This window comes from Delphinus delphis, chromosome 11, assembly GCF_949987515.2.
Source record: "Delphinus delphis chromosome 11, mDelDel1.2, whole genome shotgun sequence".
Classification (NCBI taxonomy): Eukaryota; Metazoa; Chordata; class Mammalia; order Artiodactyla; family Delphinidae; genus Delphinus; species Delphinus delphis.
This window is the reverse complement of record NC_082693.1, coordinates 6,379,957-6,401,701: the sequence shown is the minus strand read 5'-3', so window position 1 is coordinate 6,401,701 and position 21,745 is coordinate 6,379,957. Positions and strand designations below refer to the sequence as shown.

Here is a 21,745-nt window from a genome sequence, read left to right as displayed (position 1 = left end):
TCACATAGTTACTCCTTCACTCGTGGGGGGGTGGGAAGAAGGGCAGGCCCTGTGAGGGTGTGCTGGACCGCCAGGGGACGGGGTGACAAGGGTGCACGTAGGGCTTGAAAACCCACAGCCTCTGGTTCTGGTCCATCCCTGCCTGTGGCCACTATTCAACTTTCACCTCTACGGCATTAAGTGCATCGTTCACTAATTAATTCATTTTATTAAATACATTATCCATTTTTTTCAGCTATAGAACATAGTAGATGCTCAATGCAGAACATTCAGAAAAAAAATTTAAAAACCAAAAAAGAAAATAAGATTCCCTTATCCTAGCCCACCAGAGGCAACTTCTACACTTCCCAAGCCCTTCGGAGGCAACTTACATACTTCCTTCAAGACTTTTTTTTTTGTTGAAATATATGCATATATATATTAATCATTGGGACCATATGTGTATACAGTTTTTTTTCTCCCTTGTTTTAGAAATTAACAGCGTAAGTAGTTCTCAAAACTTTTCAGACTTTAATGCGCTCCACAGGACACCATCACCTGGAGATTCCTTAATGGGTTTAATCACGTTCCTACTGTTGAACACTTAGTTGCTTCCATTTTTATTTTGGAATGATAAATAATTGTACATTAGTTTTTGCCTATAACTCTATTACCTTTGGAGAAGTCCTCTGGAGGAATTACTGGGTCTAAGGAGATGCACGTCTCAAGGGCTTCTGACGTGTTATCAGAGTCTCCACCAGGTCCCAGGGCTCCTGCCCTTGCAGTGTATGAGGGCGGAGGGGGTCAGAGTGTCTTCAGCTGAGCCAGGGGGACCAGTGTAGACAAGAGCCGGGATTCCAGCCCATGACTGGGCGTGGGCTCCCTGGGCCGCCTCTGGCCGCGGCTGTTGGATCACTCGTTCCGGCCCCAAGACTTCTGGATCGCTTTCCCTTAGGTCCGGCAGGACAACAGGTGTGTGGCCCTGGAAAGGTGTCCCTGCTTCCACCAGGGCAGAGAGTACAGCCCCGGAGAGACGGTGAAGGTGGACTGCAATACTTGGTGAGGCCGGGAAGGGTTCCAGGGATGCTGGGGACGGGGGGTGGGCTGTTGCTCTGGTACTTGCTCCCCTCCCACCCGTGGTAACCTGGCTGCTCCTTTCCTTTTCTCTGTGCCTCTGTTTCTCCATCTGTCAAATGGGAGACTTTATCATCCTGTGTACTCACCCCACGGGGACACTTTCTAGACAGCAGTGTTTCCTGGGGAAGATAAGGGCCATATCCATCACTGCACGCGTGACCAAGCTATCCCAGGGCACGGGATCGGGGGTCCTTCTCTGGCCTTGTCCTGTCCCCCAGCCATATTGCGAGTGTGCTTGCCTGGAGAGAGACCATCCTTCACACAACCCCAGGCTCTGCTCACTCACCGTGCCTTTCTTTGGGGCAGTGCACAGCTTTAGGGAAGGGCCACGGGGACAGGCAGTAAGGGGCTTAGTGTCTGGGGCCTGAGGTCTGAGCTTTCCACCGCTGCCGCCCCTGTCGGGCTTCCTGATGTCGGCTCTGTTACTGGGCGGAGGGATGGGGCCATAGGGCAGCCGGCAAGTCGCTGCGGGTTTACACACATTGCTGCCCACCCTCTCCTGGCAGAAGCTCACAGCTGGTCACTGTTTCCCCAGCTCAGAATTTTCCTGCCATTCTGGACGTGTGTCCCCTTAGCCTCAGAGGGGCTATCGGCCTCAGTGTCTTTTCTGTAGAGACCCTGTGGCCCCTCCCAGGTGATGTCCTGGGAGGCTGGGCTTTGGCACGTCCGGAGCAGGTGGTGACAGAGTGTCCCTGGGTCACCTCAACCAACCAGGGCCCTTCTTTGCCTTGTGACGGGTGGGGGCGCAGCATGGCTTCCCTCTCCTCCTGGGCCCCGTGCTCTAAAAATGTGTGGGTTCATGACTGCGGGGCCCTGTGAGGTCCGATCCACAGGCTGCAGACCACCCTCCCGACGCTTCCTGAGGCCTCCTGGAGGGTGGGTGGCGTCCTTGCTGTCCCGACCCCCAAGGCCCCGCCCTCACCCCCCCATCCTGTTCCCAGTGTCTGTCGGGACCGGAAGTGGAACTGCACGGACCACGTGTGCGATGCCACCTGCTCCGCCCTGGGCCTGGCTCACTACCTCACCTTTGACGGGCTCAAGTACCTGTTTCCCGGGGAATGCCAGTACGTCCTGGCACAGGTGAGAGCAGGGTTCGGGGGTGGGTGTGCTCCCAGGCTGGATGCCACCGTTCTGTTGGTGGAAACAGCTCTGGGCGCTGGTTTCTACGGGAGTGATTTTCCAGCCCCTGGAGAGGCAGGACCTCGAGACTCGAGTGATGGCTGTGTTCCTCCAGCTCACCTGCACGCCTCCCAGGACGGGGCAGAAGCTCATTCGTTGACTGGCCTTGGTGTGGGGCAGGCTCCCATCCGCCCCAGTCCCAGCACAATGCAAGGAGAGGAAGGTTCCCTTTCCTTCTGCAGACACAGCCTCAGTCAGGGTACCAGTGGGGAGTGGAGCCCGGGCTGGATTTCAGCCCCAGCACCCTTCCTGCCCCCATCCTTGGGCAGTGAGCAGCCCACTCGGGGAAGGTTGAAATGCCCCTGGAGTTCCGTTCCCACCCTGTGATTCTATTCTATTTTATTCTGTTCTATTCTCTTTTTTTTTTTTGCCGCACCTCGAGGCTTGTGGGATCTTAGTTCCCCAACCAGGGATTGAACCAGGCCCTCGGCAGTGAGAGTGCAGGGTCCTAACCGCTGGACCGCCAGGGAAGTCCCCATTCCATTCCATCGCATTCTCCACCATTTTCATTTCTAACCTCATGCAGCTCAGAATGGGGGGGGGGCGGTGAGGGGCTGTGGGTACAGAAGGTCCCGCTGCCCGGCAGGCCGAGGAGTGGCCTGGGGGAATTGTAGCTGCTGCGTGAGGGCTGCTCTGCCCCCTTTCCCGCCCACGGATTCCTGCAAATTTCTCTTGCTGGTGAGCAAGGAGGGCCGAGCGCTTTGTCCTCCAGGCGGCTGGGCTCTGCGCAGCTTAAACAACTGTGGTCCCTCCGTCTCCGCTTTCGGGGGCGTCAGGGGAGGGGCTCGGTGTGGGCTGGAGGGAGGACCGCAGACCCGAGGGAGCCTCAGCCCCAGAGACAGAGCTGCAGGGCACGGGAGTCAGGCAACGGGGGCAGGGGCACCAAGCATGACGCCTGCCCAGCGCACAGGGAGCGAGCCCCCTGCCTCTGGCCCGCGCCCCAGGCTGGCCCCAGAGAGGTGGGCGGCGCGCTGGGGAGACGGGCGTGCACCCCACGACATGCTTTTACCCACAACCAGGAACCCTCTAGGGCTTTCCCACACATCGTCTATGGAAGCCCGTCTTTCTGTTATCTGTCTGCCTCCCAGCCTTGGTAGCAGAAGATGGGGTGATACCAGCTCTGGGGCTCCACTCCCCAGCCAGGTTCACATCTGGGCACCCAGAAAACACGACATTTCAGTGCAGCGAGAGGGGCCGGTCAGACCTACCGCCTCAGCCTAGGAGCCAGTTGGAGCCCCTCCGAGTCGTGCCCCTCGTGGGGCTGCTTTTCCTGCCCCACCGCCAGTGCCGTTGTCCCCTCTGATACTTTGTCCAGGGCCCCCCTCCCTTTCCTCCCTTCCTTCTTTGGGAGGTGTTATCAGGACTTAACTCTTTCTCCTTCAGAAAAATCTCAGCTGGTGACAAAGCACTTGTACCTTCGTTCCCTCTTTTAACTTTCACGATCCCATTAACCCAAGACAAACCCGTTTAACCTACCAATCCCATCAAGTTGGCGGATCCCATCTTACAGAGGGGCACGTCGTGTGTGTGGAATGTATGTATATGTGTGTGTGAGTGTATGTGTCTTTGTATGTGTGTGCATGCATGTGTGTTATATATGTGTGTGTGGTATGTATGTATGTGTGTGTGTCTTTGTGTGTATGTGAACATGTGTCTCTGTACGTGTGCCTCTGTGTGTGTGTGTGTGTGTTTATGAGGGTCAGAGAGGTAAGTGACTTACTCAATATTATCCAGTAAGTGGCAGAAACAAGGCCCACCCCTAGCTTTTCTGTGCTGGGTGTTTTTTTTCCCATCACATCACAGCAATAGCCACCATGGGAGATATTTGCCAGAAACGTGTCCGCTTTTGCTTCCTTTCTATGCAATTCCCCAGCGAGGACCAGTGCTCCCATACCCTCTATTCCCTGCTATGGACGGTAGCTCAGCTGGTGTTGCTGGGTCCGTCAGTCTTTGGTTACAGTTCTGGGCCAGCAGTCCAGAGGGACTCCACCAGAACTTAGAGCTGCCAGGTGCCACGTGGCTGGACTGTGCTAGTTCCCCGGCTGAGGCTGGACTAACAGGCTCAGGGGGAGCTGTAGGCGGATGGGTCCACGTTCCCTCTCCCTGTGTCCCTCCTTCTCTCCCTCCCACCCCTCACCACCCCCCCCCCCACCTGGCTGTAGGCACCTGGTTCATAGGTGATGGCTGAGGGTGACACACCTGTGAGTGTCCTCCGTCTCTGTCTGTCTGTCTCTCTCACACACACGTGGACATGGCAAACTCCTGTAACACATCCTTCAAAGGCCTGAGGTGATGGGACGCCAGTCTGCTGATCTGGGGAGGAGCAGCAGGGATAGTGTTTCTATCCTGACACCTGTTTTTCCCCAGGATTACTGTGGCAGTAACCCTGGGACCTTCCGGATCCTGGTGGGGAACGAGGGGTGCGGCTACCCCTCCCTGAAATGCAGGAGGCGCGTCACCATCCTGGTGGAAGGAGGCGAGATTGAGCTGTTTGATGGGGAGGTGAGTGTGGGCTTGTCCCTCCACCCTCATGCCCCTCCGTTGGCTGATGAAGAGCACATGCCGAGTGTTCGTCCAGACCGTGTGTGGATGGAACGTCGTGCAGCCAGTGGAGAGATGAGGTAGCGCTGTATCCTCTGACCTTGCCTCGTCCTGTGAGGGTGGCGGGTGGCGGGTGGCAGGTGGTGACAGATTACACGATCCATTTTAGTGGAAGGAAGTGCAGACACACATGTGGAGAAGGGTGTGTAACCATATCTGCACCAGCGTTGGGAGAGCCAGGGCTGACCTCTGGAGGCGACGGGAGATGGGAGGGTGGGAGGACTTTCATATAGGAATACGTATATACACACACATATATACATATATATTATATGCACACTATATATACAAATGTACACACACACGAGTATACTATGCATACACACATATACGTGTATATTATATACCCACTGTTATATATATTATATATACAAATGTACACACATACACGTATATTATACGTACAAATATATCATACACATATATACATATATCATAGCCCACGTGTGTATTATATATACAAATGTATGAACACATATGTACACATACATCATGAATGCAAATATGTTATACACGGTACACACAACTACATATATGTTAAACCCCACATTTATATGTATTACATATACAAATGTATACACACATATTATGCACACAAGTATACACACAAATGCATATTATTATATACCCACAGTTTTATGTATTATATATATGAATGTACACACAGGTACACATATATTATGCATACAAATACACACACATATATTATATACCCACGTTTATACGTGTTATATATACAAATGTATAGACACATATATGCACGTATACTATGCATACAAATATACACATGTATACATAATATACAGATCTATCCCACATTTACATATATTATATATACACATATATACACGCATATACACACATATATAGTATATATTATGTACCCACATTATATATTATATACTAATGTATACACACTTATACACACTTGTATACATATATTCACAAAAATATATACACACATATACATACATATATATACATATATAATATATATACAAGTATATACACACTTATTATCCATCCAATATGTTATATATACACACGCATATATAAATATATATTTTGGGAGATGATGGTGTTTGGGGGGATTTTTACCTTCTTTTATGTTTTTCAGTTCTTTTTAGATAAAATCTTTGCTAAAGAGCTCAAAGTGCACAGACTCAGGCCCTGTGTGCTAAGAGCTCACGGAGTGGCTCTCAGAGGTCTACCTGAGAACCACCCAGGAGACCTTGTTTAAGACACCAACCTTCAGGTCCACCCTGAGGTCCTGGCTCAGGTCTGGGTGAGGCCCAGGAACCTGCGTCTGAAGTGGCAGGGGTCCCTGGAGCACAGCTGTGCTGGTCTGGCCACATCGGTACCTGGGAGACCTGGGTCTGGGCTCACCCCTTCCCCGTATCTTCATTTTGTTCCGTGGCCTCAGCCCGCATCCTACCTTCTGGCAAATACCCACCGCTGGGCTTCCCTGGTGGCACGGTGGTTGAGAGTCCGCCTGCTGATGCAGGGGACATGGGTTCGTGCCCCGGTCCAGGAAGATCCCCTGCTGATACCAGGGGGTGGGAGGTGAATTCTCCTCCCTTAGAGAAGATAGCTGTGGAGCAAGCAGGACCTGTTGACTTGGGTCAGCCGTGTCCATTTCAGGGACAGTTCTACTTAGGACAGATGACAGTGGTGACATAGAGTGGGAGGCTGTGCCTGTGGTGTGTCCCCAGGGAGAGGACCTTGGTGAAGGGGTGACAAGTTCCTAGCGTCAGCCTCAGTCTTATGGGTTAGATGGTCAGCCAAGTACCGTGAAACGGGCAGGGAGGGCTCGGCCCCGGCAGCGAGTCAGCGGAGTCAAGGGCTCAGGTCCTTTGGGGGCTGAAGTCTGGGATTCCTGCTTCCAGCGCCGAGCTTCCCTGTCTCCCTGTTCAGCTGTGACTCCTGCTGACGGCAACTCGAGTGGGAGATGGGAGGAAAGGGGAGAATCTAGTGCTCGTTTTAATAAAGGGGTGGATTTATTTTTTAATAAGCCAATAAGGGATTTTATTTTATTTATTTATTTTTTTAACATCTTTATTGGAGTATAATTGCTTTACAATGATTGCTGCTGTATAACAAAGTGAATCAGCTATATGTATACATACGTCCTCATATCCCTTCCCTCTTGCGTCTCCCTCCCACCCTCCCTATCCCACCCCTCTAGGTGGTCACAAAGCACTGAGCTGATCTCCCTGTGCTATGCAGCTGCTTCCCACTAGCTATCTATTTTACATTTGGTAGTGTATATATGTCCATGCCACTCTCTCACTTCGTCCCAGCTTACCCTTCACCCTCCCCGTGTCCTCAAGTCCATTCTCTACGTCTGCATCTTTATTCCTGCCCTGCCCCTAGGTTCATCAGTACCACTTTTCTAGATTCCATATACATGCGTTAGCATATGCTATTTGTTTTCCTCTTTCTGACTGACTTCACTCTGTATGACAGTCTCTAGGTCCATTTTAAATCAGTTGCCTAGAGGTGCTTAAAACCATCACCACGTTAAAAACATCTTTAGGGGACCATGTGTATTTAATGATCAAGTGTCCAAAAAATTCTTTCCATGACGTGATAGGTGATCTTCTGCCAGTAGGTTTCATTGTATTTTTAATCTTGTAATTATGTTTTTGCCGCCACCTCTTTATCCTAGGATTCTTGGAGAGAGGTAGGCAAGATGGACGCAGCTCTGGCCGAACGGGGCAAATGACCAGCGGCTCTGGAGGGCCGCGGGGCGGGGGGAGCCGGGCCTTACACCTGACCATCAGTGTCCTGGTCTCACACTGCGTCCTCCCTCAGGTGAGCGTGAAGAGGTCCATGAAGGATGAGACTTACTTTGAGGTGGTGGAGTCCGGCCTGTACATCACCGTGCTGCTGGGCAAGGCCCTCTCCGTGGTCTGGGACCGCCACCTGGGTATCTCTGTGTTCCTGAAGCAGACTTACCAGGTGGGTGGCCCTTCTCCGCTTCCCCCTCATCCTGTCCGGTTGCATCTTCAGCTTCCTGAGCAGCAGTCCGCGGCCCCCGCCCGCCGTCTTGGGGGAGGGTGGGTGGTCACCTAGTCCAGCCTCCCTCCCGCTGCAAATAAGACTCAAGGGTTAGCGTTCACCTTGGCTGTTCCCGAGACAGGCTGTCTCTGAGAAGGAGGGAGGGTTCCCGGACCCTGCAAACAGTCCCTTGAGTGGCCTTGCTAGGCAAGCAGTTTATATCCACAAAGGAAGGAAAGAAAAGATGGGCAAGAGCTATTCTCAAGGTTTCTTAACCTCAAGAGGCAAATGGTCATGCGTGATGTTATCATAACTCCGCAGAGCGTGCCGGGTGCACCCTCCCACGGGGCCACAGGCCAGCATCGGCCGGCGCTTGCAGTGAAACCACTCAGCACCTGCTTTGGGGAAAGCTGCTTGCAGTATCCGTCCAGGTTCCGATGGTTTGCTGGGACTTCATTTTCTCTGACGGGCATGAATGTGACAAGTGCTCTGTCTGCCCTGGTGGCAGGACAGACCTTCCCGGCAACTGTTCTAGGCACTGTGGATACAGCAGGGAAAGAACTATATATAACTATGCATACATATGTATCCATGGTTATGGTCATATATATAGTTATATATATATAGTTATATTTATATGTATCTTAGCTTCGTATTAGTTTCCTATTGCTGCTATAATAAATTACCACAGACTTAGTGGCTTAGAAAAGCAACACAAACAGATTATCTTCTGGTTCTGGAGATCAAAAGTATACAATTGGTCGGCAGGGCTGCATTCCTTCTGGTGGCTTTAGGGGAAAATCTGTCTTCTTGCCTTTCCTAGCTTCTGGGGCTGCCCACATCTCTTGGCTGTGGTCCCATCCTCCATCGTCACAGCCAACAGCATAGTGTCTTCCACTCTCTCTGCTTCTCTCTGTCACATCACATTTCTCACTCTGACTTCTGTGCTCCTTATGAGACCCTGTGATTGCACTGAGCCCACCTAGATGATCCAGGACAGTCTTCCCATCTCAGGACCCTTAACGCAATCACACCTGCAAAGTTCCTTTTGCCACGTGTGGTAACATATTCCTGCTTCTGGGGATGAGAACGTGGATATCTTTGCGGGCACCATGGTTTTGTCCACAACAACCGTGGTGGAGATCATATTCTAGTGGGGATATTGTGTGTTTTAGACTGGTTGGTCTGATGAGACCCGTCTCAAAGGGTGTGAGTGGAGTCTTTGTGGAAGGGAGGGAAGGAGCCGCGTAAATGTCCTGACTTGAGAATTCAGGCAGATGGAGTGGCAGGTGCCAAGGCCCTAAGGTGGACGGTGTTTGCGTTTGGACACGGAGGCCAGGGCGGCTGGAGAGGAGGGGCTTGGGGTGACTGGTAGTTACCAAGGGCAGGGACGGGGCAGGGGCCATGCCATGGGGGCTGTCGGGCCATGTAAAGATCTCTGTCCTTTTGTCCATGTTTCCCAGCAAAATAGAATAAGTCACATCTCTTTGTCCCGAGGCAGGGCTCCAAATTTGTTCTGAGAGCATGGCATCTTTTCTTTTCCAGGCCAAATAGCTCCGGTTTTGTCCAGGGTTCTTATGTGATGGTTTCCACCCATTCATTCATTAGTCGGTCAGGACTTGTGTCCTGCAGCCCATGATAGGTGAACATGGAGTTGAGGAAGATATTACGTCAGCCCCGGGGGCATTTAGTGCTGGCCAGCCTGCTCCGAACAGGCTGCAGTTGTTTAGGTAAGGGACTCACCTGTCCACGGTCAAGTAGGACTAGAACGTTCCCCCCTCAGACTTCTCACATTCTCATTGGTGTAATGCTGGACCAGCTCCTCTTCTGCTCAGACCCTTACTGGGGCAGCTGATGGTTTATACTGCAGACACCAGGGCCCTGGAGGCCTAGTTGGCCATCCAAGGGACATGGGTGGGCTGCCTCTCTTTGTGAATGGCCTTGGTTTCCTTAACCTTAACATGAGGTCATTGTGGAAGCCGGGCAAAGGCCTTGGCAAGGTCAAGACTTTGCTGGTCACCCTGGTCTCCTTCTGCGTCTCCCTCCCTGTCCCCTCCCACCCTCCTCTTCCTCAGGCGAGCCTGCCTCCCATGCTGCCTGGAACCCTCGCTTTCCTGACTCAGAGTTTGCTCTGAGGTTTGCAAAGCTTATGCTCCCAACTGGTCCCCCAGGAGCAGGTGTGTGGCCTGTGTGGGAACTTTGACGGCATCCAGAACAACGACCTCACCAGCAGTAGCCTCCAAGTGGAGGAAGACCCCGTGGACTTCGGGAATTCCTGGAAAGTGAGCCCGCGGTGCGCCGACACCCAGAAAGTAGGTCGGGGTTGCGGTGCGGACCGTGGGCGGTGGGTGCTAGGGCCCGTGGCGGGGGCAGAGCCTGGGGAGAGGGCCTCTTGGAGCCCTTCCGGGTCCACCTGTGTACTCCTGCCCGGTTCCCCAGGTGCCACTGGACCCCTCCCCTGCCACCTGCCACAACAACGTCCTGAAGCAGACGATGGTGGACTCCTCCTGCAGCATCCTCACCAGCGACATCTTCCAGGAGTGCAACAGGCTGGTGAGGGCGGCGGGGCCCCCGGGGGCAGGCGCTTCTAGCTGTGGTTGCTTGCAGGAGCCTCAGAGATCGTCTGCAGCTGCTCACCTCTCTTGGCTTCAGGCTGGGGAGCAGAAAGAATAATCGAGGGTGTATGAGGAGAGCAGTGCCCGGCAGATCGTTTTTCTGCATGGTTCTCTGGGCATCCAATGCTGCTGCTCTTCCAGCCTCAGTCTTAGGGCTTGTCGCCCACAGATGATCTTGTCTCCGACATCAGAGCAGGAGCTTCCTTCTCCCATGCCCACCGTGTCTCTGGCCCCGGGCACCGCGCTGCTGCCCCCGTTCCCAGGTCTTGTCTCACGGAAACTCCTTTCTGGTCTTGAAGCCAGATTTTCAGCCTGCACTCTATGGCTTCTTTCTGTGTCTTTTGTTGTTGTTTAATTTTTATTTTATATTGGAACGTAGTTGATTAACGATGCTGTGTTTTAGATGTACAGCAAAGTGATTCACTCATACATATACATGTGTCTATTCTTTTTCAAATTCTTTTCCCATTTAGGTTATTACAGAGTATTGAGCAGAGTTCCCTGTGCTACACAGTAGGTCCTTGTGGGTTTTCTATTTTATTTTATTAAAAAAAATTTTTTATTGGAATATAGTTGATTTACAGTGTTGTGTTAGTTTCTGCTGTACAGCAAAGTGAATCAGTTATACATAGACATATATCCACTGCTTTTTTTTTAGATTCTATTCCCACATAGGCCATTACAGACTACTGAGTACAGTTCCCTGTGCTCTACAGCAGGTTCTTTTTGTGTCTTTATCTCACAAGGTGACAAGGAATTCCCCAAACAAGTTTCGATGCAGTTTTCTCTCTCTCTCTGTCTGAATGTATATACGCACACCTGTGTATGTGTGGGTGCACGTGTGTCTATGCACACACACACACACACAGCCAGGTGCACACGCGTGCTGCTCCGTGGCAGCTCCCTCGTGGGAGTGACGGTTGAACACCTGTGTCTCAGCTCTTTCTGTCCATCCAGTGGTTTTTAATCCCTCAGGACCCGAAGGATACTTAGGATCCCCTGGTTTGGTGGAGACCCGAGGCACCTGAGCTGGAAGGGCGGGGACAGTGAGAGGGTCAGGGAAACCGGGGCTGTTGGGCACAGTGACCGGCTTAACGTCCGAATTCATCCTCACCACAACTGCCCTGAACAAGGTGGGTGTGGGGGGCACGTCTGGGGCAGCCGAAGGTGAGAGGTGGCTCCTGAGACTGAGCACGGACCGACGGTGGGCTTCCTCTCCGGGGAGATCTAGGGTCGGAGTCCAGGAGCACCGGGCCGGCCACGGTCCAGCACGCTAGCCTGTAGCATCTCAGCGAGACAGTGTGAGTGGTCCTGATGTGTTTCCTCAGTCTCTTTGCTGAGTGGAGGCCAGGAAAGAGTGTGTTTGTGTGTGTGTGTGTGTGTGTGTGTGTGTGTGTGTGTGTGTGTGTGTGTGTGTTTGTGTGGTGTTTATGTAAAACACGCAGACACCCAAGAGGGTGGGAGTGGCTTATGGGGACGGATGGATGGCTGAGCAGGTACGTGGACAGATGGACAGAAAGGAATGTTCTTTTGAAAAATTCTCAGGCACATCTCTTCTAGGAGAGGCTGACAGGGTTGCTTTTTTCCCCTTTTCTTGCTGGACTCCACATAAGAATGTAGGATTTCTGCCTTTTTACCCATTTCCTCCTTGGGACCATTGCCTCACATCTTTCCTTCTGTCTGGAGCCCCTGTCCCTCCTCTGACCACTGGAACAGTCACGCCCAGACCAAGAGCCAGAGTCCCCAAGTGCAGCCCAGGCCACCTGCGTCTCCCTTGCAGGTGGACCCCGAGCCATACCTGGATGTTTGCATCTACGACACCTGTTCCTGCGAGTCCGTCGGGGACTGTGCCTGCTTCTGCGACGCCATCGCTGCCTACGCCCACGTGTGTGCCCGGCACGGCGAGGTGGTGGCCTGGAGGACGCCCACGTTGTGCCGTGAGTCCTGCTGTCCCTCGTGGTCCCAGACACGCCCCTCCCCCCTCGCGCATTTAGACCTTGGGTGGTGAGGAAGGGCGCCTTGGTGGGGGAGAAGACAGAGACCCATGCGGGGGTGATGGCCGAAGCTGAAGGGGGCTAAGGCACGCATGGGCATGAGGAGGCGTGGGGCTGGAGACAGCGATGGGGAGAGAGCAGTGGGGAGAGAGATTCAAGGAAATGGAGAAGAGGGAGCAGTGACGAAGAGAAGAAGGTGGTCAGAGTGTCTGTGATTAGACACGATCACATTTGCCGTCGTGGTCAAGCAGCTCAGACTTTATGTTGCGCCTTCCTTCCTGCATGTAAGTGGGTGATCGTTTTTATGAGGAAAATGGATTCAGAACCGCGAGGCTCCTGGCTCAGGGGCTCTCAAAGCCTAGACGCCTCTCACGTGGTGACTCCGTAGTTCCCCAGTACCCTCATCCCCTCCTTGGGGCCATCTGTCTGGGGTTGCCCAGGGTTGCCCGGTGCTTTAATAACGGTCCTGCCTGTTTTGGGGTCTGCACAGCCCAGAGCTGCGAGGAACGGAACCTGCGGGACAGTGGGTACCAGTGTGAGTGGCGCTACAACAGCTGTGCTCCTGCCTGTCCCGTCACGTGCCAGCACCCTGAGCCGCTGGCCTGCCCCGTGCAGTGTGTGGAGGGCTGTCACGCACACTGCCCTCCGGGTGAGGCCCTGGCCCCCGCGGGGAAGGGGTGCGGGGCTGGGATGGTCCTCAGGAAAGCTGGCTCCCTGCACTGCTTCTTCTCGGCCTCGCCTGGTGGCGCCCTGTCCCCAGCCCCACTACCCTAGGTCGTGTTTCCGTGTCCTTCCACCAAAGCCAGGCCAGCTGTGGTTTTTGTCAAGCTGAGCTCCCATGCGGTGCTTCTGGGGTCTATTTATGGGCGTATCATCTAGAGCAGCGCTTTCTGGTAGAACTTTCCGCAGTGCTGGGAAAGTTCTATTCAAATGTGGCTCCTGTGTCTGAGGAACTGAATGTTCAATTTTATTGAACGTTACTTAGTTGAGATTTAAACATAACCAGCCGCACGTGGTTACTGGCTACAGTATTGGATAGCACAGATCTAGAGTTATCAGATCTCTCCTTCGGTGGAGGAGCAAAAAGACCCTTGGAGATAAGATTTGCTTTGTCCTGGGGTTTGGAGGAGGCGAGGTGGGGGAAGGAACACCCCCTCCTAATTTTTCAGAAAGAAGGATGCTCCCTAAGCAGTGAGGGGACCCTTGGGGGAGGCAGGCAGAGCTGGGACAGGCCTTCTAGTGCAAGGAGGGTCTTCCTTGTGGGAAAGGTGGGAACTTTGGCTCCTAACGAGAGGCTTCGCGTGCAGGGAAAATCTTGGATGAGCTTTTGCAGACCTGCGTCAACCCTGAAGACTGCCCTGTGTGTGAGGCGGCCGGGCAGCGCTTAGCGCCCGGGAAGAAAATCACCTTGAACGCCGGGGACCCTGAGCGCTGCCAGATTTGGTAACACAGTCCCCCTGGTTGTCCGGAGTGATGGGTCTTACTGTCTAACCTGGGGGCCTGCCCAGAAGTGTCGGCTTGGGGAAGAATGTCCTGTTCTTACTTCCTTTGCTTCTCTGTCTTTGAGGCCCGGCTATATTTCTTTTCCAGGAAATATCTCTCAAGAGATTTAGGTTTTCTAGCTCTTCTTGCTGAAGGAAGGACGTGGTCTCTTCTTATCCTTGGAGGTGGCATCTAGTCCGGGGACAGGCATCTATGGAAGTCAGATTTCTTTTTTACTGGAGGTGGGGATGCAGGGCAGGAAGAGAGGTGGAGCCCCTGACCCTGCAGTGGGGCACAGACACCTCGGGCCATGGCCAAGGTCCCAGGATGCGGCTCTTGTAACTGGGAGTCACGGGTCGCTGCCCCCGGGCTCCCACCGGGGTTGAAGGAGAAGGTTCTAGCCTGTGTGGGTCACCGCCGCAGGCAGCTTGATTTCTCCTGTGGTCTGATGGAGCCTGCCACTTTCCAGGACACTGGTGAAAGAGAGACGTGCCCAGGGGGTTGGAACTTTGGCCTGGCGGGGTGAGAATTTGTGTGGGGGGCTTGGGGCTGGGTGTGGAGCACAGCTAGACCCTGGCACAGGATGGGGGTAAACGGTGGGTCCATTGCAAGAAAGAATGAGTGAGTCACTGTCGTTCTCTGTCTAACGTCTTGGAGACCCCCGTGTGCCACTCCCAGTACTTTATTCTGCCGGATCAAGCTGGGATTTTGCATCTTTATTCATCTCTCTGAAATGATTTTACTCCAGTTTTCCTCTCTTCCTTAGGGCCCAACATGTTAACATAGTACAGAGTTCATGCAGCTTAAATTCTGTTGTAATGAATACTGACAAGCATTTGTCTTCGATAGAACATTTATAAGGCCTGGTCAGCCTCAACATCTTAGAGCAGTGTTTGTCTTTGGAGATATTTGGGAGAAGGCTTGGATTATAATTAAATATTTATGTTGCTAGAGACATAGGTTGAAAATAAACCAACTTTGAATGGCTGTGTGGATTGCTAAGAAAGAAGAAAGATTCTTTTTCAGGTCCTAGGGTGGGTGAAATCTTTGGCTTTCAAGGGGATCAAAACTCAAGGGAAGTGTGTGTGTGTGTGTGTGTGTGTGTGTGTGTGTGTGTGTATGTGTGTAGGGGGGCTGCTTGGGGACTATGTTAAACATGGTGTCTCTCTCGAGTGGGGAGTGTTCCTTGGGGTCTCGGGTTCGGTGGGCTGGGAAGTGCCCAGAGGTTCTTCCTGAACCATTTCGGTCTCTCCCCTCTTGCAGTCACTGTGATGGTGTCAGCCTCGCCTGTGAAGCCTGCAGGGAACCGGGAGGCCTGGTGGTGCCCCCCACAGAAGGCCCGGTTGACCTCACCACCCCGTACGTGGAGGACACGCCGGAGCCGCCCCTGCACGACTTCTTCTGCAGCAAACTCCTGGACCTGGTCTTCCTGCTGGACGGCTCCTCCAAGCTGTCTGAGGCCGACTTCGAGACGCTGAAGGCGTTCGTGGTGGGCGTGATGGAGCGTCTGCACATCTCCCAGAAGCGCATCCGCGTGGCCGTGGTGGAGTACCATGACGGCTCCCACGCCTACATCGCACTGCAGGACCGGAAGCGGCCGTCGGAGCTGCGGCGCATCGCCGGGCAGGTGAAGTACGCGGGCAGCGAGGTGGCCTCCACCAGCGAGGTCTTGAAGTACACGCTCTTCCAGATTTTCAGCAAGGTGGACCGGCCTGAGGCCTCCCGCGTGGCCCTGCTGCTCACGGCCAGCCAGGAGCCCCCCAGGCTGGCCCGGAACTTGGTCCGCTACGTCCAGGGCCTGAAGAAGAAGAAGGTCGTCCTGGTCCCCGTGGGCATCGGGCCCCACGCCAGCCTCAGGCAGATCCGCCTCCTTGAGAAGCAGGCCCCCGAGAACAAGGCCTTCGAGCTCAGCGGCGTGGATGAGCTGGAGCAGCGGAGGGATGAGATCATCAGCTACCTCTGCGACCTCGCCCCCGAAGCGCCTGCCCCCACGCAGCGGCCGCTCACGGCCCAGGTCCCCGTGACGCTGGCGCCCAGGAGGAGCTCCGTGGTCCTGGATGTGGCATTCCTCCTGGAAGGGTCGGACAGCGTGGGCGAGGCCAGCTTCAACAGGAGCACAGAGTTCTTGGAGGAGGTGATCCGGCAGATGGACGTGGGCCAGGACGGTGTCCATGTCACGGTGCTGCAGTACGCGTATGTGGTGACCGTGGAGCACTCCTTCAGAGAGGCGCAGTCCAAGGAGGACGTCCTGCGGCGGCTGCGGGAGATCCGCTACCGGGGTGGCAACCGGACCAACACCGGGCTGGCCCTGCAGTACCTGTCGGAGCACAGCTTCTCGGCCAGCCAGGGGGACCGGGGGCAGGCGCCCAACCTGGTCTACATGGTCACGGGAAGCCCGGCCTCAGATGAGATCAGGCGGATGCCCGGAGACATCCAGGTGGTGCCCATCGGAGTGGGGCCTCGCGTGGACGTGCCGGAGCTGGAGAAGATCGGCTGGCCCCAGGCCCCCATCTTCATCAAGGACTTCGAGACGCTCCCCCGAGAGGCTCCTGACCTGGTGCTGCAGAGGTGCTGCTCCAGAGAGGGGCCGCATCTCCCCACCTCCGCCCCCGTCTCAGGTATGCGGGCGCCTTGCATGGGGGCGAGGACTTGGGGGCACTGGGGGTGGCCTTGGTGGAGACGCGATTCTCAGGTTCAGATCTGGCTTCCCTGCTCTGTGCCTTCGGCCAGACCCCTGCCTTCAGAGTGTCTGCGTTTCCTCACCTCCCGGGCAGGGAGCTGCACCTGTGATCTTTGTTTGGAGGGAAGGATCTTTTCTTATGGTCTGAGTTTGAAAATGCAAAGGTAATGCAAGCTTATTAAGATGTAAGCAAAACCAGGATATGGAGTAAAAAAAATACAAGTCCTGCTTTACCATATAGCCGCATCCCCACCCAGTCCCACTCCCTGCCTTGGAGGCAGCCTGTTCAATATGACGACTATCAGCTTTTTTTACCACACTGGGTGGATAAAATTTTTCTCAGCGCCTGACATTCTTCGGGGCAAGGCCAGGAAGTCCAGTAGATTCTGGAGCCGGGCTGCCTTAGTTTGAATCTCACCTCTGGCACCTACGAGCTGGGTAATTTTTGCAATTATTTTGGTAATAATTTTGGGGTAATTTTGGTCAAGTACCCCTGTGTCCATCAGTCTCCTCATCTGTAAAATGCTGGTAACACTAGCACTTGAAATACGCTTAGAGCGGTACCCGGTACTTAGCAGGTGCTCAGAAATGACGTAACTCCACGGCTGTGATTATTGCCTCTTAACTGATACTAACGATGCGTCACTTCCGAGCTCTTTAACACCTTGACTTGGTGTGGTTGGGACGCCCCAGAATCACCAGCCTTCTTTTACGGTCTCTTGATCCCCATACTCGTTATCCGTGCCTTTGTTTCTTTGTTTTTGTTTTCATCAGAGCCACAGATTTGTCTAAATTCTCGTGCTATTTCAGTAATAGCATCATCAAACCTCAGAAAATGTTTGGGCCAGAGTTTGTTTCCTCACTGCGATCGTGACCCTGTTCCCAAACATTAACATGAGCTTTAGGCATTTTTAATCGGTTCACCTTCTAGCTCCTTGCGTGCCCCGTGAGACCTGAGGACACACAAGCCCACCTTCCAGGGGTGTGCTGCTCTGTTTCCTCTTGTCATCTGCCTGTTTTCTGCTCCAGTATTTCACTCAGTTCTAGAAGAGTTGCAGCCCCCGAAATGGAGGGGAGGATGCCTCTTGCTTCCATCTGTAGCATTTAAACTGCCTTTGGGTGGAGTTGGAGTCTCCCCAGTGCCTCCAAACCCGGGGACTCACGGCCCCCTTCCCTGCTGCCTGGCGCCAGCTGCCGAGGTGCAGAACCGGGGGACACGCCTCCCCTTTGTGGCGCTGCGTGGTCGGCAGCGCCCTGAATACCCATTGAGTGTGTGTCTGCTGCAGGGGCCTGGTGCCAGTCCCCCACAGCCCTGGTTGCTCCCCTCTGCTCTCCTTGCAGACTGCAGCCAGCCCCTGGATGTGGTCCTCCTCCTGGACGGCTCCTCCAGCTTTCCAGCTTCTTACTTTGACGAAATGAAGAGTTTTGCCAAGGCTTTCATCTCAAGAGCCAATATAGGTGAGTGAGGCGCCCGAAGGGGCGCTTTCAGGGGCTCTTCCTGATTCAAAGTGTGACTTCTGTGCTTCCTCTCCTGTCAGGCCCTCAGCTCACCCAGGTGTCGGTGCTCCAGTACGGAAGTATCACCACCATCGACGTGCCGTGGACCGTGCCCCTGGAGAAGACCCACTTACTGAGCCTCGTGGACCACATGCAGCAGGAGGGCGGCCCCAGCCAAATCGGTAACGCGCTGGCGGGCTGGGGTGCAGGGGCCGCGTCTGGCCCCAGTTCTTGGTGTAAGTGACCGGTTAACTCCGGCCGGCCCTTGGCTCCTTGGCCTTCGTTTTCTTCCCCGTAAACCAAGGGCCAAGGTGCTCTTCCCGATCGATCTCACTTGTGTGTGAGACTCTCTGAGTCTCTGAGTTACTCCGTTTCGATGACCTAAGGCTCCCCCTGGAGGCAGGACGCTCAGCCGGCCTCACACCCACCTTCCCCGCATCAGGACTGACTGTGTGGCCCGTTCTCTCTTCCAGGGAACGCGTTGGGCTTTGCGGTGCGCTATGTCACATCCCAAGTCCACGGCGCCAGGCCTGAAGCCTCGAAGGCGGTGGTCATCCTGGTCATGGGCACTTCCACGGACTCAGTGGGTGAGGCCGCCGCTGCCGCCAGATCCAACCGTAAGTGTCGGGGGTGCAGTCCTGCGCCCGCAAACTGCTAGCGGGTTCAGAGTGGGCGGCGGTTACTTTGCGACGTCCTGGCTGATTTTGAATACTTAATACCCACATGGGGCCTGGTTTCAAGCAGCGGGGAATTGCCCAATCCCTGTGTTATTTGGACACCAAGCAGTAATAAATGTGTGTTTATCCTTCATGTGTCTGCATGCTTTCAACTGTGACTTTATTTTTATAAATGTATTTTATTTATTTACTTATTTATTTATGGCCGCGTTGGGTCTTCGTTGCTGCGCGCGGGCTTTCTCTAGTTGCGGCGAGCGGGGGCTACTCTTCGTTGCAGTGCTCGGGCTTCTCACTGCGGTGGCTTTTCTTGTTGCAGAGCACGGGCTCTAGGCGCGCGGACTTCAGTAGTTGTGACACGCAGGCGCAGTAGTTGTGGCTCGAGGGCTCTAGGCGCGTGGACTTCAGTAGTTGTGGTGCATGGGCTTAGTTGTTCCGCGGCATGTGGGATCTTCCCGGACCAGGGCTCGAACCCGTGTCCCCTGCACTGGCTGGCGGATTCTTAACCACTGCGCCACCAGGGAAGACCTTGACCGTACCTTTCAACCTCTCCACATATTCCCTCTGCGTTGAGGGCTGGGTCATACCCCCGCGCCTGTGGTGTCCTTAGCCTCTCTCCACTCTGAGGCTAGAGTGATACATTTTGGGGCTTTGAGAGCCGTCGGAGACCTTCCTGTATTCTGAGCCCCTGTCCAGTAGCAGCCTAAGGGGCTTGGGGGGTGCAGGATGGACAGGAGACCAAGGCTGCTGCTTTAGGAAGGGGACGGATGCAGGTGTGCCCGAGCCTCGGTGCCTATGAGAGCTTGTGCTGGGAACAGCAACAGCACGTGAGCCGGGGCAGGCAGTGTCGCGCTGGCGGGGGGCTGGGTGAGTGGGATGACATGACGTGACACCTTGCCGTGGCTCATCTTTCAAAACCCCGCTCTGTCTCTCCTCTGATGTCTTCCCGAGAGTTGTTCACTCCCTTTTCTGTACCATTGGAATGACTCAAAATGTGCAAACCACGTTGTTTTTATGTTAGATATCTGTTTCTTGCACAAGCTAGGGATTCTTTGAAGGCACGGGCAAAAGCTTGCTTATTTTTGTATCGTCTGTGCACGATGCACAGAATAGGTGACCATTTAACGTTTGTTAAATGAATGAATGTGACCTATTGATGAAACCTATTATTTTGGGGAAAAGGACCCTGAAAGGATGTACGTTGGGGTGATACAACCAGCTTAGAAAAGGTGAAAAGCTGCTAGCAGAAAATTAGCTCTAATCGTAAGCAAACTGCAAATACCTAGAACTTTCTGGAGAACTAATTGGGGTAATTTTATGATGGAGACTTTTCTCCTTTAGTATCAAGAATCCAAAGAAAGTCTTTCATCGAGAAAGGAAGCAGCTGTGGTCTGGAGGAAACAGACATGATCCAGGGCACATGACTGAACCATTCCAAGCCTGTTTCTCACCTGTAGGCGCACGTACCCCGGGCTAAGCCCTGTGACTGACATTTTCTCTTCTCTTCTTACACTCACCTCCTGGGTGGTCTCATTCTGTGTCATTCGTCTAGATACATTTATGCACGATTGACTTAAGGATTCCTATCTCCAGTCTGGATTAGGAATTAGAACATCTCCACCTAGATGTTCCAACAGGCAACTCAGCATAAACTGAATTACTGACCCTCACCTCCAAATCCCCTCTTCTTACAGTCTTTCCCATCTTAGGAAAATGGCGGTTCCATCCTTCCAGTTGCTCAGGCCAAAAGCCTCAGCGTCCTTAATTCCTCTATTTCTCCCATACGTCCATCCAGTCCATCAACAAACTATAGTTCCATCTTCAAAATACACTGAGAATGCCACCACGCCGTATCACCTGCATACCACCTGCACCACTGTCTCCTAGTTCAAGCCCCCATCACCTCTCACCTGGATTACTGTAATAGCTTTCTACCTGGAACAGCTTTCTGCGAGCTTCTATCCTTGCCCCCGAAGTTCACAATCAGCAGAGCAGCTGCAGTGACCCTTTAAACATTGAAGTCAGCTCACCCACGTCACTCCTCTGCTCTCAAGTCTCGGCTGGCTCCCATTTCATTCAGAGAACATGTTTAGTCCTTCCCGCGGCCTCTGAAGCTCTGCATGATCTGTGTCCCTCTCCCGCTTTCTCTGCTCTGGCCTCCCTGGACTGTGCAGCCAATTTTCTGCCCCAGGGCCTTTGCACGCACTGTCTCTGTGCTCAGGATGTCCTCTTGGCTCCTTCTGCCCTTCATCTTTTCACCGCACACATCTCCAACCATCCTGTATGAAACAATAACCCTCACCCCTACCCTAGTAACTCTTATCTTCCTTACCCCATCTTGTTTTTTCCTAAGCACTTATGCAGGTCTGAAATACTAGATATTTACTTACTTGTGTGTGTGTTGTCTGTCTCTCCCCAGTGTAAGCTCCATGAGGCCAGGACTTGATCTGCTTGGTTTACAGTATCCTCACTGCTTAGAATAGTACCTGACACAGAGCAGGACCTCACTAACGTTTGTTGATTGACTGAATGCCCTCCTCACAGGGTCGGTGTGAGTGGCCAGTTTGGAAAACATGAGGCTCTGTGCACACGCTGGGCGTAGCTTCAGGCCAGCGCATTTTGAGCCCACCTGGCCAAAGGCTGGCACAGACCCTTTCTTGCTCCTCTGTAACCCTAGGAGTGGCGGTGTTCCCCATTGGGATTGGAGACGGGTATGACTTGGCCCAGCTGAGGATCTTGGCGGGCCCAGGGGCCAGCTCCAACGTGGTGCAGCTCCAGCGGATCGAAGACCTCCCCACCATGGTCGCCCTGGGCAATTCCTTCCTCCACAAGCTGTGCTCTGGTGAGTCTTGGCATGTTTTTCTTATCCCCCTCAAAACAGAAACAAAAGCAACCGAACCCATCTAG

At 53.6% G+C, this 21,745-nt stretch overlaps 1 protein-coding gene across 1 annotated transcript in view; it reads left to right on the top strand.

Moving 5' to 3' along the window:
* The window catches only part of VWF (von Willebrand factor), a 136,293-nt gene that overhangs the window by 73,875 nt on the left and 40,673 nt on the right, over positions 1 to 21,745 (top strand). The window contains exons 19-32 of the mRNA XM_060024146.1: positions 935 to 1,038; positions 2,058 to 2,196; positions 4,663 to 4,797; positions 7,711 to 7,857; positions 10,068 to 10,208; positions 10,336 to 10,449; positions 12,292 to 12,448; positions 12,996 to 13,154; positions 13,813 to 13,948; positions 15,251 to 16,605; positions 18,009 to 18,125; positions 18,206 to 18,346; positions 18,638 to 18,781; positions 21,516 to 21,680. Of these exons, the coding sequence (XP_059880129.1) occupies positions 935 to 1,038; positions 2,058 to 2,196; positions 4,663 to 4,797; positions 7,711 to 7,857; positions 10,068 to 10,208; positions 10,336 to 10,449; positions 12,292 to 12,448; positions 12,996 to 13,154; positions 13,813 to 13,948; positions 15,251 to 16,605; positions 18,009 to 18,125; positions 18,206 to 18,346; positions 18,638 to 18,781; positions 21,516 to 21,680 (3,154 nt within the window). The remainder of the gene's footprint in view (positions 1 to 934; positions 1,039 to 2,057; positions 2,197 to 4,662; positions 4,798 to 7,710; positions 7,858 to 10,067; positions 10,209 to 10,335; positions 10,450 to 12,291; positions 12,449 to 12,995; positions 13,155 to 13,812; positions 13,949 to 15,250; positions 16,606 to 18,008; positions 18,126 to 18,205; positions 18,347 to 18,637; positions 18,782 to 21,515; positions 21,681 to 21,745) is intronic.